This window comes from Helianthus annuus, chromosome 15 (assembly GCF_002127325.2).
Source record: "Helianthus annuus cultivar XRQ/B chromosome 15, HanXRQr2.0-SUNRISE, whole genome shotgun sequence".
In the NCBI taxonomy this organism is placed as follows: domain Eukaryota; kingdom Viridiplantae; phylum Streptophyta; class Magnoliopsida; order Asterales; family Asteraceae; genus Helianthus; species Helianthus annuus.
This window is the reverse complement of record NC_035447.2, coordinates 170853707-170869712: the sequence shown is the minus strand read 5'-3', so window position 1 is coordinate 170869712 and position 16006 is coordinate 170853707. Positions and strand designations below refer to the sequence as shown.

General features: G+C 36.4%; 2 protein-coding genes across 4 annotated transcripts; one reads left to right on the top strand and one right to left on the bottom strand.

Annotated features, from left to right (window-relative positions):
• The first annotated feature begins 218 nt into the window (after positions 1-218).
• LOC110912782 (CBL-interacting protein kinase 2) lies at positions 219-3829 on the top strand. 2 transcript variants are annotated; one of them, XM_022157591.2, is made up of 3 exons: positions 219-458; positions 582-648; positions 1927-3829. In XM_022157591.2, exon 3 carries the CDS (start codon positions 2225-2227, stop codon positions 3524-3526), a length of 1302 nt encoding a protein of 433 aa, XP_022013283.1. In that variant the 5' UTR covers positions 219-458; positions 582-648; positions 1927-2224; the 3' UTR covers positions 3527-3829. The 2 variants fall into 2 exon arrangements, with proteins under 2 accessions (XP_022013283.1, XP_022013282.1); XM_022157590.2 differs by lacking the exon at positions 582-648.
• Positions 3830-5265: 1436 nt separating this feature from the next.
• LOC110912781 lies at positions 5266-15203 on the bottom strand. Of its 2 annotated transcripts, none has more exons than XM_022157588.2 (14): positions 14997-15203; positions 14749-14913; positions 12094-12192; positions 11860-11991; positions 11179-11247; positions 11007-11103; positions 10780-10882; positions 9836-10055; positions 9079-9192; positions 8370-8501; positions 8219-8299; positions 7118-7234; positions 6928-7032; positions 5266-5594 (listed from the first exon to the last, which is right to left on the bottom strand). In XM_022157588.2, exons 1-13 carry the CDS (start codon positions 15105-15107, stop codon positions 6946-6948), a joined length of 1527 nt encoding a protein of 508 aa, XP_022013280.1. In that variant the 5' UTR covers positions 15108-15203; the 3' UTR covers positions 5266-5594; positions 6928-6945. The 2 variants fall into 2 exon arrangements, with proteins under 2 accessions (XP_022013280.1, XP_022013281.1); XM_022157589.2 differs by having other exon boundaries at positions 5266-5555.
• Positions 15204-16006: the final 803 nt, after the last annotated feature.

Below are 16006 nucleotides of genomic sequence, written 5' to 3'. Positions count from 1 at the left end.
GTTCCGATACCAATCCCGAAAATCATCAAAATTAAGTACCGATATCGAAAATGCTCAATACGTTACGATATTTGAAGGCAAAAATCATAAAACACTAGTACTGTACCGAACTGAAAACCGACATATCCCTGCATCAAACACCAACAAACTATTAAGCCGAAACATTCGGCTAACCTACAAAACCAACCAATTTCAACTCCAACTCACGGCTAAAATCCCCTATACCCTACCCCCACCCGACTACCCTACACCTACACCAATCATCATCATCCACCACCCTATCCCCTACCGACACGTGTCCCCAAACACTCAAAAACCAAAGTCCCACTCTATCCTCAAATCATCATGCAATTTCTCCATATCTTCTTCGATATGTACGGATCTCGCAGTTGATCAGTTTCTCGATCCGATCTCATCGTCAATCTCTAATCTACGCCTCTGATTCTCGCTTCAAATAGGTAACGCCTACTTTCAATTTCGTTTCAGTTTCCGTTATTATTATTATGCGTTTTGTTTCATAATTTGTTAATATTATGCGTTTTGTCAAATTCGAGGAAATGTAATCGATGATGAAATGTTAGGTTTTGTTGAGATAAATATGTTTGTAGCTGTTATGATTGAAGATGCGTGTAAAGCAAGTTATTTTAGGTAATTTAATTCAACTGAAACATGTGTTTATATGCTTATCTATGTTTGTTTAAACAGTTATGAAATGTTGTGGATGATCAATTAGGTTTTAATTTTTTTTTTTTTGTGAAATTGTTGTTTGGATGACGTCAGCTGGTTAAGAATTAGGGTTTGTACAATGCTTGGTTTGAATTGTGATTTTGTTTATGAATGTTTTCGAGTTAGTTATGTAGATAGTTTAATACGTTTGAGTAATTAGGTTTTCGAGTAACAGGTTTAGGTTATATGGTTTAGTTTTTGTAACGTCTTTGAGTATTAAGCATGGTTTTAAGAAAACGCTTGAGGCGTGCGTCCCTCGAGGCGAAACGGCCAAAAAACGAGTCTGAGGCGCGCCTCATGCGGTTTTTATTGTATATGCGCCTCAGAGGGGGTGAGGCGTTAAGAAACTCTGCGCCTCAGGGGATTTTGATAGTTATTTTTGATGTTTTTGACTTTTTGTGTCAATTTCAAGAATTTCATGTCTTTTTTACGAGTGTTTTTGATGATTTTGATGAATCTGATGATGAAATTAGTTAGTAGTATTATTTTTATAATAGTATAATTTTTATATTTATTTATTAATACCGCCTCGGCCGTATGCCTCGTGAGGCGAAGGGAAAACGCCTTGAAACTCATTTCCATTCTTTTAAACCGTGGTATTAAGGCTAAGTATTAAATTTTCCGTTAAGTTTGGGTAAAATGACCAAAATACCCTTAAAAAACCTTTAAGTAAATGGAGGCTATTTGTGAAGATTTGATTTGAGCATCTGATCACTTGTTATACATGTTTTGTACAATGCTTGGTTTGGCTTGTGATTCTATGTATGAATGTTTCGAGTTAGTTATATAGATGGTCGTCGTGGTTTACCAAACGTAGTACGTTTGAATACTAAGGTTTTCAAGTAACAGGCTTAGGTTCTATGGTTTCAGTTTTGTAATACCTTTGAGTATTAAGGCTAATTGCCGTTAAGTTTGGGTAAAATGACCGAACTTCCCTTAAAAAACCTTATGTAAATGGGGGCTATTTGTGAAGAGCATGTGATCCTTGATTCTCCATAGGAGATTTTCGATTTGGAGATAGAATCAGATGGTTAGGATTGCGTATTAAAACGGCTTATCTGCTTAAGTTAAATCTGCTAATTAAAAAGTTATATTGAACCGATGGCCCTATCTTGGATAGTCATAACTCGTATGTGGATTAGATTAGTGATAAATGTGGTTAACAAACTTGACATTCCATTTTTTTTTCATTTTCTGCAGAAGTTTAGTTATAGAAACTGTCAACTACCTAGGAATGCGGAATGATGTGTTCAAACGTCGGTAATACCTTCCTTAAAAGCTGCGTGGTTGCAAGCCCATATGATCTACTCGTGTTGCTTGATGAAATTGGATTCAACCATCAAAACACATTCATTCTTTATGCGCAAATGCACAATCGATATGCAATTCGTGGGCTTCCTGTCGTGTTAAAACACGACCTTGTTGAAGACGGTTAGTAGTTATCCTAACAGGTAATAAGATAAGTTAGTAGCGGTTAACTAGATTTTAATTTTGAAATATGGAGAATATGGAAAACGTGTTGATGCAAAAGTACGAATTTGGGAAAATGCTCGGTCAAGGTAATTTCGCTAAAGTTTATCATGCCCGGAACTTGATATCGGGCGAAAATATAGCCGTTAAAGTGATCGACAAAGAAAAGGTTTTGAAAGTCGGACTGATCGATCAAACTAAACGCGAGATATCGGTTATGGGAATGGTAAAACACCCGAATATCATTCAGCTTTACGAAGTTATGGCAACCAAAACGAAGATCTACTTCGCAATGGAATACGCAAAAGGCGGTGAGCTTTTCGATAAGGTAGCTAAAGGACGGTTGAAAGAAGATGTTGCAAGAAAGTATTTCCAACAGTTGATCTGTGCCGTTGATTTCTGTCACAGTAGAGGCGTGTATCACCGTGATTTAAAACCCGAAAACCTGCTGCTAGACGAGTATGGAAATTTAAAGGTAACGGATTTCGGGTTAAGTGTTCACGCGTCGTGCACGCACTTAGATGGATTACTTCACACGACATGTGGCACTCCGGCCTACGTGGCGCCTGAAGTGATTAGTAGAAGAGGGTATGATGGTGCTAAATCTGACATTTGGTCTTGTGGGGTGGTTTTGTTCGTTCTTTTGACCGGTCAACTTCCGTTTAAGGACTCGAATATCATGCAGCTGTATAAAAAGATCAGCAAGGCTGAATATAAGTGTCCGAGTTCGCTTCCACCAGACGTTCGTAAGCTGCTAAAACGAATTCTTGACCCGAACCCAGTTACTAGAATATCCATGAACAAGATTATGGAAAATTCGTGGTTTAACGAAGGATTCGACGCTAAACAGATGAAGAACAGTTTGGAAACGGACCCGCCTTCGTGTCATGCTGATGTCATCGTCAAACCGCTTTTTGACCCGAAAAAGCCCGACTTCAATAAGGTTTCGAGTTTTAACGCTTTTGATATCATCTCTCTATCAACCGGATTCGACTTATCGGGTTTGTTTGTTGAAAATGATCAAAAGGATGAAGTTAAGTTTACTTCGTTAAAGCCCGCATCGGATATTATATCGAAAATGGAACAAATCGCCACCGGTTTAAAGATGGAAATTGGTAAGAACAAAGGAGGCTTGTTAAAGTTTAAGAAAGTTTGTGAAAGTGGAAACACTTCATTGTTTATTGATGTGGAGATATTTGAAATCACTACCGGTTTTCATATGGTAGAGGTGAAGAAATCGGGTGGTGATGCGTTCGAGTATCGGAAGATACTGAAAAACGACATAAAACCGGCTCTTGGAGACATTGTTTTCGCTTGGCATGGCGAGTAAGAACTAAGAACGTTGGATGATTTACCGAATTTGCTGTTGCTTTTGCGTCTTTTATCATTTAATCTTAGCCTATTCTCAGGATAATATTCGATTTGTGTTGTGTGACATGATGATTAGATTTGTTTTGAATGGGGCATGATGTTTCATGATCTATGATTAGAAATTTATGGTTTCATGTTATTAGAACAGATTCAAACATGTCTATAACTGGCTATGTTCTGATATGCAGTTACTCATTACCCATCGGGTATCAGGTGTATCTACAAATCTATACATATAATAAAAGAAACCAATTGATGGACACATGTCGATACAAGAGACATCTATTTTTTTTAGTTTTCTTGCCATATATTTATGTTTATTTTTATCTTAAAAATTACAAGTTTTAAAATAATTTATCAAGTTATCCCATATTTTAAGTCGACGTTTATCTATAACTATATCTCTATATTTATATTTATCTTCTAATATAATCTTTATACTTATCTTTAGTTTATTATTTTGCGAGTAAATTGCACAAAACGTCCTTTATGTTTCCTCAAACTTGCAGGTTCTAGCCTTAATGTTTAAAATTTGCTAAAAACATCCTTGAAGTTTATATTTGTTGCTGGTTTAATCCTTTATGACTAACGAAGTTAATTATCTCAGTTTATTTCCCTCACATGCCAAACATGTGAGGATCCCACTATCGTTTGATGACCGACATCAACTGACTCGCAAAATGAAATGGGGATGTGGTGCAAACGCAAAACTGCCTGAAACCCAAACAAAATTGCCTCTGTTTTCACCGGAGATGTAGTCAAACACAATTGGATCTCTTAAATTTATGGGGTCATTCACATGGAGCAAGCCCCTTTTCATTCCGAGCTATCAACATCCACTCGGAGGAAAGATCCAGCCCGCGTTTCGCTGACTAAATGCCAAACAAGCTATATTTGCAGGTTGATAGCCTCATGTTAGTTCTGTATGTGAATTCAAATTGATAAGTGCATATTATTTTTTGTAATTGTTTTCCTGTTTAGTTTTAATTACTTGATTGAGATTACATGTATTAAGTAGGGAATAATAAAAACTAATATTTAGGTACAAAGCAATGGGTCATGAATGCGGAAAGAAGAAATAAGTGGATTTAATGGACTTTTGTAATACATAAGTTTATAACCTAATAATAGAAAAATAAAAAACAAAATGTTCTAATAGGTAAATAGCATATCAAAGTTCTTTTTATCAAAAACGTATTTTGACGACTATGTGTGTTAACTGATTACATTATATTTGTTCAAGTCGTGTAGTACACGTGCTTATTCAACTCATGTGATACACGGATAATTAAAAAAGTAACTTTTTATTATATAAAAATATATTTAATCAACCCGTGTAATACACGGGGTTCTAACCTAGTAAAAGTATAAATAAATAAATAAACTGAGTTTTTACTAATCTCAAACTTTTGACTAGTGATGAAGCATAATTTCTTGTTTGAAAGAAGTTAGATCAAAGTAAAAGAAGATTTAACCAATTTTGGACTCACTGAATCAAAACGGAGCGTAAACCATCTTTCGCTTTGGTCTTACCGGCACTAAGCCACTAACCTAGAAGAGGACCGAGAATGTTGGTTTATTGTTTTACAAGTTACGATCCAGAATCTAAGCCCGATCTCAAATTGTAACCATAGATTACGAGACGAAACCTCTTTATTACATGCGATCATATCATCATGATATTCAAATCGAAACACAAACAACAAAATATAGAGCATTAGAGCAATACCTAGTTAAGAAACATTTTACTTTTAAGCTTAATGTACAAGATTCCTGCCAAGTTTTGGAAAATTGGTGAGACCTTGTTACCCATCCTAAAATGTTAAAATCCTAAACAATATTGTCACGATAACTTGTACAAGTTTCGGATATTTCATCATAGAAAATGTATTAGAAATGTTTGTCAGGAATTTCGCGACGGTTATCCATCCGCTAGTATAGATTTAGCATCCACTATGAATCAATGTCTAGAGTCCATGTAGAGTCCCCTTGTATAAAGAGAATAAAAAAAAAGGCTTTAACTTTACCTACAAAAGAAAGAAAACCAAGAAACAAAAGGAGCTTTCAATACTTGAGAAGCATTCACATCCCATCATTTTGGGACAATCTTCCTTTTTATGTAGACAAAGTGAGTTGATAAATCATGAACCAACTCAATGTATAAATTAATAGATTCAACTATAGTTATATTACAAAATTATTATAAAATAATCATCTAAAGATGCATGTGTGGATAGTAATGTTATGACCCCGAGACCTATGGACGTAGTTTTTTAAATACTTAGTTTTGCTATTCAAAAAGGGATAGCAGCGCGGCTTGTTGCCCGTTTACCATCTATTTCGATGTAAATTCATAACAAGTTTCAATCTAAAGATATAAGGATTTTTTTATATAACTTACACTATATATGTGAATATAAAACACACACACACACACACACACACATATATATATATATATATAGAGAGAGAGAGAGGAGCATTTCAGTATAAAACTAAGCAAAGAATTGTGATAACCACATAAACACATGTACTTATTATTTCAAGTGTGATTCGTAAGAAAGTTGTATAACCGCTTATCATCTCTTTCTCTTATCTCATTATATATGATTAGGGGTGTGAATTTCTAACACGCCACACGCCTAACACGTAATTCACGGATCTAGTTTAAGTCTAAACAGGTTTGGATCGGTTTCGAGTCGAGCGTGCAAACACGTTTAACTAAATGGGTTGTCTTTAGGTCGACCTAGCGAGTTCGCAGGTTGATTCGTTTAACTCGATAATTTAATAAATTTTAAAAGGAAAAGTTTTATTTTATAACATAAACTGATGATTATATAGCTTAAATGTCATTATTTTATATATTTGTTTTTTTGTCGTAAATTTGTAAGCTTAAAATATTTATATACAAAAAAAGAGTATTATAAAGTAAAAAATCCAGGTTAAACGGTTTTGTTTGTGCCAACCCGCACAAAACTCGTGCCGTGTTTAGGTTCATCTGTCTGACACGAATTTTAGGTCCGTGCCAAATTTTTGTGTTTGTGTCAGAATCGACCAACTAACCTGCATACACGACCCATTCAACACCTCTATATCCCTATCTAACATTCTAACCGGCACTACGTACGAAAATATTTAGAAGTTTCTCTACTTAAAACTGTATTGAATATACCATATACAGTGTGTCTCTGTGTGTGTGTGTGAGAGAGAGAGAGAGAGAGAGGCAATGCTTTGCATAGTTCATCTAAAATTTAATATTACCCCCTCCCCTAACTTATCGAATTTGGAACATTACTATGTTATTTTGAAATCCATTCACATGAATTACGAAAAACCATGTAACAACATATGACAACTTACCTCAAACAAAACAAAGTTTTACGAGGATGGAAGAGTTTGGGACTTCGCCAATTGTGTTTGTCGGCGTCCCAAGTGGAATCCTGTAACCACCCATATAACGCAGACCTAACAAAAAAAAATCGCGTATTAAATTTTATGTATTTTATATCGAGAACATAATAAAGTAACAACTGACAAAGAGTCTGCATACAGGCAAAGCATAAAGAGAAATGTGAGTTATTTTGCCATCAAGCGTGCTATGAAGTAATTTGTACATCCCAGCTGCCGTTGCATCCCCAAACCTTTGTACAAGAACATCTATACATACCTATACAAAATATACATATTGTGGTGAAAAAAGATAAGGGAAATTGGCCTGTAATAATCCCACCTAGACCTTATTGGCCACTAATAATCCCACCTCAGAATATTCCCCCCACCAGTCCCACCTTTCACCTATTTTTCCTACAATGGTCCCCCGTTAGAAAAACTTAACGGAGTTAAGCTTTTTTCCAAATTAAAAACAGATTTTTTAGGGCTTTTGATCAGAACGATGATACGAGTCCATTGATGTAAAACTTACTTCGAAATGTTGCTCCAAGTGACTTGATTTTGGTTAATTGGAAATTTAAACACCTGAATTGAAGCGTCGTTTTCATCGTTTGGAGCACCGTTTCGAGGCAAGTTTTACATCAATGGACTCGTATCGTCGTTCTAATCAAAAGCCCTAAAAAATCTGTTTGTAATTTGGAAAAAAGCTTAACTCCGTTAAGTTTTTTTAACGGGGGACCATTGTAGGAAAAATAGATGAAAGGTGGGACTGGTGGGGGGAATATTCTGAGGTGGGATTATTAATGGCCAATAAGGTCTAGGTGGGATTATTACAGGCCAATTCCCCAAAAGATAAAAGACATTTGAATAGAGGTAACAATTTTGACCCGTTTATCAATACGTCGATTTTGGATTAGGTTTTATCTTTAACGGGTCAAACAAGTAAAAACAGATAAATTAGCAAAAAATGAAACATGTCAGTAGGGGTGTGAATTTCTGACACGACACAAACCTAACACGAAATTCGTGGGTTGCGTTTAATCTAAACGGGTTCAGGTCAGTTTTCGGTTGAACCCGTTTAGCTAAACGGGTCGGGTTCGTGTCAACCCGCTCGGGTTGGTGGGTTGAACGGGTCGTGTTTGGGTCATATTTACCCGCAAATTCGACCCCTTTAGCACCCCTGCATGTCAGTTTTGGGCTTATCTGACACACTAACTATTTTAGATGAACAGGTTGGGTTGTGGGGGGGGGGGGGGGTTACCTTTGCTTTGTATTTCTCATCCTGTGAGACGACAGTAAATAGTAATTCTCTTCCTGGCCTAGTTACAACATATGTTACCACCTGCAAAACGATATCGGGAATTTAAGTTAAGGAAACGAATCTATAGCTTCAAGGAAATAGATAAACAAACCTTCCGAACGGTCTCTGAGATAGCAACTGCTACATAAGTAGGCCAAACAGCAATTGCGATTGAATTCAAGAAGGCAGTGAATGGTGCAGCGCAAAGAGCTATAGTAATCCCAGCTACCGTAAGAATCCGGCCCTGAATTTAAATTAAAAGATGTGAATACAACAGTTGGAAAGTATCATTTACGGGTCGGTTTTTGTGTAAAACTAAAACCAAAGTACCAAACCGAAAAGTTTGGTTTTTTTTGGATCCGAATCCGTTCGGTTTCAGTTAACTTAGTTTTTGGACAGAGTTTGGTTCGGTTTTGTTAGTCGAAATGTGGACATTTTCTATTTACCAAATAAACTACTTAAAGCTAGCATTATAAAAAAAAGAGTTAATTGCCCGGATGGTCCCTGTGGTTTCATGTTTTTTCACGTTTAGTCCTCACCTTTTGGAAATAGCAGGTATGCTCCCTATGGTTTGTCATTTTATTACTCGCATAGTCCCCTGACATTTACTCTGGGGACTATCCGAGTAACAAAATGACAAACCATAGGGAGCATACCTGCTATTTTCAAAAGGTGGGGACTAAACGTGAAAAAACGTGAAACCACAGGGACCATCCGGGCAATTAACTCTAAAAAATATATAAAAAATTAAATGATATATATGGATTGGGTCACTTTTAATAAAATTATATCCAGAGAACTAAATATAAGAGATGAGATACCGTTAAAGTAAGCTGTCCAGCTAGGATAAAAACAGCAATAAAACTATTGATCTGTGCAAATAACCGTCGTCTTCCGGTAGGAGTTGTAACAGTTAAGGCAATTACTGTTACTTTCTGCAGATGAAAATAACAAAATAAATCAGCATGAACATAAAAAAATAATATAAATATTGAAATCATGTTCGAGGGTAGTTTATTATATAAAATATACTTTTTTGGACAAATAAACATCTTTTAGCCAGCGGGGAATTGGCCTGTAATAATCCCACCTCAGAATTCCTCCCACCAGTCCCACCTATTTTTCCTACAATGGTCCCCCGTTAAGAAAACTTAACGGAGTTAAGCTTTTTTTCCAAATTACAAACAGATTTTTAGGGCTTTTGATCAGAACGATGATACGAGTCCATTGATGTAAAACTTACTTCGAAATGGTGCTCCAAGTGACTTGATTTTGGTTAATTGGAAATTTAAACACTCGAATTGGAGCGCCGTTTTCATCGTTTGGAGCACCGTTTCGAGGCAAGTTTTACATCAATGGACTCGTATCGTCGTTCTAATCAAAAGCCCTAAAAAATCTGTTTGTAATTTGGAAAAAAGCTTAACTCCGTTAAGTTTTTTTAACGGGGGACCATTATAGGAAAAATAGGTGAAAGGTGGGACTGGTGGGGGGAATATTCTGAGGTGGGATTATTACAGGCCAATTTCCCCTAGCCAGGTCGCCCATTTTATTACATCTACAAATAAGACTCGTTTTTACCTGAAAATAGAAGAACGAAGAGGTGACTGCACTTAGCCACAAGAATAACGAGACACACAACAAATAGTTTGATGACCATATAAGCCAGAATCCATCCAGTAAAGCCCAGAACCGAGGCGTTGTAGAGTCGATAGTTGAACTCGAAGCTTTCGGTGAAGATTCTTTGTGATCGGATGTATCTACTTCACCGATCTCATCCTGCTGGTCAACTTCAGTCTTTCTAAAAAACAAGAAAAAAAAAAGATTAAAAAAAAAAGTCACGATTCTATGTTATGTGGTACAAATGAAGCAAAATGTAATAAACTAGTTCTTTTGCCCGCCGCGCGTTGCGGCGCCGCCATACGCGAAGTGATAAATTATAGACTACAATCAACCCGACTTGTTTCTGAATTAAACTTACGTTGAAACGTAAAGTAATCCGAATTCATACCATTGAATGAAAATATATTATATTTGACACGACTGGTTTCCAAACAAAATTTACGTTGAAACGTAGACCAACTCAAAACGTACATAAAATAAACATGCGTGTTGGCGTCATACGCTTAAAGTATAGACTACAATCGACCCGACTCGTTTCCGAACTAAATTTACGTTGAAATGTATAATAACTCAAATTTATACCGTCGAATGAAAACGTATTATATTTGACCCGATTTATTTCCAAACAAACTTATGTCAAAACGTAGTCCAAGTCAAAACGTACATAAAAATAATAAAATATTATATAACTGACCCGACTCGTTTCCAAACAAAAAATTACGTTAAAGCGTAGACGAACTCGAATTTATACCAACACGTACATAAAAATAAAAACGTAAGAAATTAGTTTTAGGGTAAACTCGAAACTTTAAAAACTTAAGGGGGTCAAAGTGACATTTAAAAATTAGAGGGTTATTTTTGACATTTTGTTTTAAGGTATTATAAATAACTAATATAAGGACCTGAGAGGACGTAGTTCTTCCAAAGGATTAGATAATTCTTTATTGATCATTTTCGATGATTGCGCAGCGAATTCCATCATCAACGAAGCAAATAGCAGGAGATCTGGCAAAACGAGAGGCCAAAACAATTCGAATACGAGAAACGAAAGTTAATAAGCGAATATTAAAACGCAGATTAATTATTAATAGCGAAAATCAATTTCCAAAAGCAAAAACTGGAAGCATACATGGTCCCAACCAGGCCATTCCGGTGGCGAACAATGAACCAAAAAGCTGACCGAAAGTCGCACCCGCACCGATAAATCCAAACAGTCTTGAACCTGACTGAACACAAGATGGAATTAAAGCACGCATGACCACCGTACCAAAGATATACTTGCAATACGGGATCATATTTACCTCGTTGTCCATGACATCAGCGACTCTTGCCCATGTTGACGATATAGTTATAAGATTTAGCAGAGCAACCTGAAGAAAAGGGAGAAATTACTTCTTTATTTGTGATCATCTATGTAGTTAATATCGCGATATATCGGTTATCGGTCCCCTGGTGAGATATCGGTGCAAAATAATTGGTCAGAATATCGGTACCGACATTATCTGCGATCTCGCCCGATATTTGACCCTATATCACCAATTTTCCCGATATCAGTACCTTTCTTCTTAATCCTCCCCCCCCCCCGAACTTTTCGATGCGTAGTGTTATGAATAGTACTTTCAGTGGCGGATCTTGCCCGTTGAACGTGCCAGGGCCGAAAGACACGGGCACTAAAAAAAGCCCGGGCAAGCCCGGGCCAAACATAGTATATATAAAAATTTCGATCGAAATGCGGAAAATTAGCACTACGGCCGAAAAACTTGCCCGGCCCGTGGCCCTGCCACACCCCTACTATGAACCGCCCCTGAGTACTTTCGTATAGAAATTTTTTAGGTATATATGTTTCCGCGATTACCGATATCTCAACTAATATAAATTACCAATATCCCACCGCGATTACCGATATCTCAAATATCGGTCCTTGACCGATAACCGATTTTTTACCGCATTAACTACCAAGTTGAAAACGGAACAGCCTATACCCATAAGAAGAAGCATATTCTAACGGAAATGTAAAACCATCCATGTTTGTCCCAATCGGCAGGCTTTGTAGAAGCGGACGAAGTTTCAACCTTTAAGTCTTCTTTTATGGTGGATGACATGTTAAGGAAACCCTAAAAAGTTTACAAATGATTCAGGGAAAATGTAAGAAAAAAGTGTTTTAAGCAACAACTTTAAAAAAAAAAAAAAAAAAAAAAAAAAAAAATTATCTTTACCTTAAAGTTTGGTAATGTGTTTTCGGGAGACGACGCCACCCATAATATAAAGAATAGCACAAGACTTGCGCTGAAAAACCTGTATATTAATACCAAAGCCTGGAAATCCAACGGAAACTTATTACACGATGACGTACAGAGTCCGGATTCACAATGGCAATCAGAACATAAAATCATATGTGTTAAGATATTTGATGCTTATGGACATGGGCGGACCCAGGTGAAGCCCAGGGTGGGCAGGCGCACCCCTTGAAAAAAAATTAGTGTATTTTTTAGGCAAAAATCCCGACCGCACCCCCTGAAAATCTGCTTGAACCACTCATCCGCACCCCCAGCAAATAATTCCTGGGTCCGCCACTGCTTATGGAAAGTGTGGCATGTAGAACAGATAAACACAAAATGGACACAACAATTGTAGTCCAAAATGTGTGGCGTCAATGAAGTGTTATCTACTTAACAACTCAACTCGGGTATCTTTATTGAAGTATCGTAAAAAGATCAAGCATACTGGATTTTAATAATCCAAACTATGACCCATTGGCTGATAATAATCTGTAGTTGTAAAAGTCGCTAGGCGCTCCCTAGTCGGTCGACCGGGGAGTTGAGAGTACTCGGCCTAGGCGGAGAGTACACGGGGAGTACTCGGAGATGCCAAATTATAAAGAAATTAGTTTTCGGAAATTAAATTTATGTAAAATAACATAAATTTACTAATATTTATAATAAAATACGTGAAATTGATATTCATTCTTTAACATGATAGGCATAGAAATTATTTTTTATTTTATTTTAAGTCAAACTCGGCCCGAGTTGACCTACTAGATCCGATTTTGACCAATGTTGACCGCATTTGATCGATTCCGAGTAATTAGTCGGAGTTGAAGAAAGTCGCCTCGGCAGCCTACCTTGTAGCGACTACTCAGGGAGTACTCGGCCTTGGAGACCTTGTTTTACAACCATTCTGTACTAGCAATATGAGCAATGGCACTCCTAACTTATATTTTTGTTGTTAACGGCCGTTCCACTTTAACAAAATAATTACTTCTGACCCTAACTTTCATTTATCTCGTTTACATTCTGATTGAGGCATGGTTGTTTATGGCGAATAGTGACAAATAAGGATAGGATATCTATATGCTACATAGCGAATACCAATAAATAATAGGCGCTCCGCGCTATTTTATAAATAGCGATGCACTAGAATTTAAAAAAAAAAATCATATGTATATTATATCAAAATACCCTGGTATATACGCTATTTTATACGTGTATTTAACAAAACCTAAAAATCCAACTATTTCGTAGCTATATTTAATCGCTATTTATATAGAAAATCATCATCATCATCATCACACTCGGTAAATCCCACCAATAGCAAAGCTAAGGTAGGGTCTGAGGAGGGTAGATGTAGACAACCTTACCTCTACCCCGTAGGAATAGAGAGGCTGCTTCCAGTGAGACCCACGGCTCGCCACATACCCTGTAGCGACCTTCGACCTATACGCTACGCTATTCGCTATAGCGACCGCTATTGAAAACTATGAATTGAGGTAAAAACCAGTCAATCGTTAAGGGCAGACAAAGTTACTTTTCCGTTAAGAGTGGAATCGTCCTTGTCAACAAAAGTAAAGGTTAAGAGTGTCAATGGAGATACGGTCACAATGGATTATTATTATTATTATTAGCCAATGGGTAATAATTCGGATTATTAAAAACCCAATTTGCCAAAATATTATATAAAATCATAGATATCAACATAGTTGCTGGAAATTAAGCAGAAAATAACCGGCTAAACGCATTCTAATTAAAACTAACCAAAAAATCAAAATCCAAAACAATCCATCTCTCCCAAATAAATAGTTGTTAATGGCGAATAGCGATAAGGTACCTATATGCTACATAGCGAATAGCGATAAATTGCGGTGCTATTTTATAAATAGCGATACACTAGAAAATTATTTTCTTAATTTTATATGTATATTTATATCAAAATACCATGGTATATATGCTATTTTACATGAGTAAATTACGTTTTTGGCCCCTGTGGTTATATCACTTTTAATATATTAGCCAAAAATAAGAATTTTTAACATATCTGCCCCCATGGTCTCTATAACTAACCATTTTGGCCCCTTAGTCTAACCATTTTAGCCCCCATGGTCTGTATAACTAACCATTTTGGCCCCCATGATCTCTAGACTTATGGGCCAAAATGGTTACTTATAGAGACCATGGGGGCAGATATGTTAAAAATTCTTATTTTTGGCTAATATATTAAAAGTGATATAACCACAGGGGCCAAAAACATAATTTACTCTTTACATGTATATTTAACAAAAAACTAAAACCCAGCTACTTTATAACTAGATTTAAATATTGCTAATTATATTAAAAAAAAACAAAAGAATAAATAAATTGTCGCTATTATCGCTATTTATCGCTACAACCCTAATAGCAAGCCTAGACCTACACGTTACGTAGCGCGCTATAGCGATCAAATATCAAGTTAACAATAATCAACTAACCTCTTTACATAAACAAACCTACCCATAAAGCAGAATCAACTACTAATTTATCAATTCAACAAAACCTAAACATAAAAAAAAAAAAAAAAAAAAAAAAAAAAAAAAAAAAAAAATCAGTTTTTCAGTGTACCTTAGGTTTAGGAAGATTGGGCAAAGAAAAGATAAGTGTAGAAAGAGGTGCAGCAATAAGGGTAAGCATCAAAGACCCTAAAAACAGTCCTGGAATATTCCCTATACCCAATGATATAGCCCCTTCATCTCTTAAGGGTAAAACCACAAAGTAAGCACTCAATACCTGCAAACAAGAGTCGAAAAAGATTAGATTGAAGGTGGGAATGGTGATGAAAATTGAATTGGTGATGTGGGTGTAGGAGTTACGAAGAAGAAAGATGAAGCGGAGTAGAAAACGGTGTGGGTTTCATGAGGGTGGATGTTGAGGAAGATTGAAAGAAATGAATGAAGTGGGGATCTGTTGTTGTTCATGATCATGGAATGTTGAAGATGGTGATCGATAAATATAATGGAAGTTGTTGTTGATCGTCCAGATTCAGATTCCAATGGTAGACTTGGAGACCGACGAGATTCTATATAGAAACTAGTTTGGTTCGCCTTAGGGCTGAGCAAAAGGAAAAACCAGACCCTACCCGACTATTACCCGATCCGACCTGAGAACCGGTCAAACATAAAATACAGAACCGATTCACTACCCTAAATATAGGGTCGGTTCCGGTCCATAGGTCCAAGTCGGGTTTCACCATGAAAAAAACCGAGAACCGACCCGACCCGACCCTGTTTTATATGAAAAATTGGAACCGATTTAAATACCTAGGTACTTGGGTTCGGGTCGGGTTGGGTATTTTTCGGTTCGGTTCTCGGTTATTTTCGGTCCGGACCTAAATTTGCTCACCCCTAGTTCGCCTAATGGTTTTGACCAAGAGATTTTGATTTTAGACCATTAAAAGTTAGTATAAAGCTTAATCGTTTAGATGTCTGATTCATTCAGATTAGAGGTTTTAATCATTCAGATTCTATATAATACTTAATCATTTAAAGACAGATGTCTGAAAACAAATATTCAGACATTTATTCGTGAAACAAACAGTTTGAACCATTAAAACCACATTAAGAGCTAAACAAACAGCCCTAAGGCATGAAAACAAAAAAAAAAATACAAATAATTAAAAAATAAAAGTATTTATCTTCTGTAGGGACGTTTTTGACAAGATCATATGGAAGACTAAAGTGTGTATTTTCATCTCGCAATGCATTAGTTACATGGTGGTCTACAAATGCATTAGTTGGAGGGTCCAACATGTAATTGGATGATATTGCATTTATATCATGCCTTATAATAGTAATATTGTGCAATGTGCAATATGACGCATGTG

Excerpts from the sequence above, each read along its gene's own strand:
- LOC110912781 (XM_022157588.2), bottom strand. The coding sequence starts at position 15,107 with ATGATCATGAACAACAACAGATCCCCACTTCATTCATTTCTTTCAATC. Across the intron at positions 11,104-11,178 it reads CTGATGTCATGGACAACGAG|TCAGGTTCAAGACTGTTTGG; the intron begins GTAAATATGATC and ends TCTTGTGTTCAG. Across the intron at positions 10,056-10,779 it reads GAAGAACTACGTCCTCTCAG|AAAGACTGAAGTTGACCAGC; the intron begins GTCCTTATATTA and ends CTTGTTTTTTAG.
- LOC110912782 (XM_022157590.2), top strand. The coding sequence starts at position 2,225 with ATGGAGAATATGGAAAACGTGTTGATGCAAAAGTACGAATTTGGGAAA.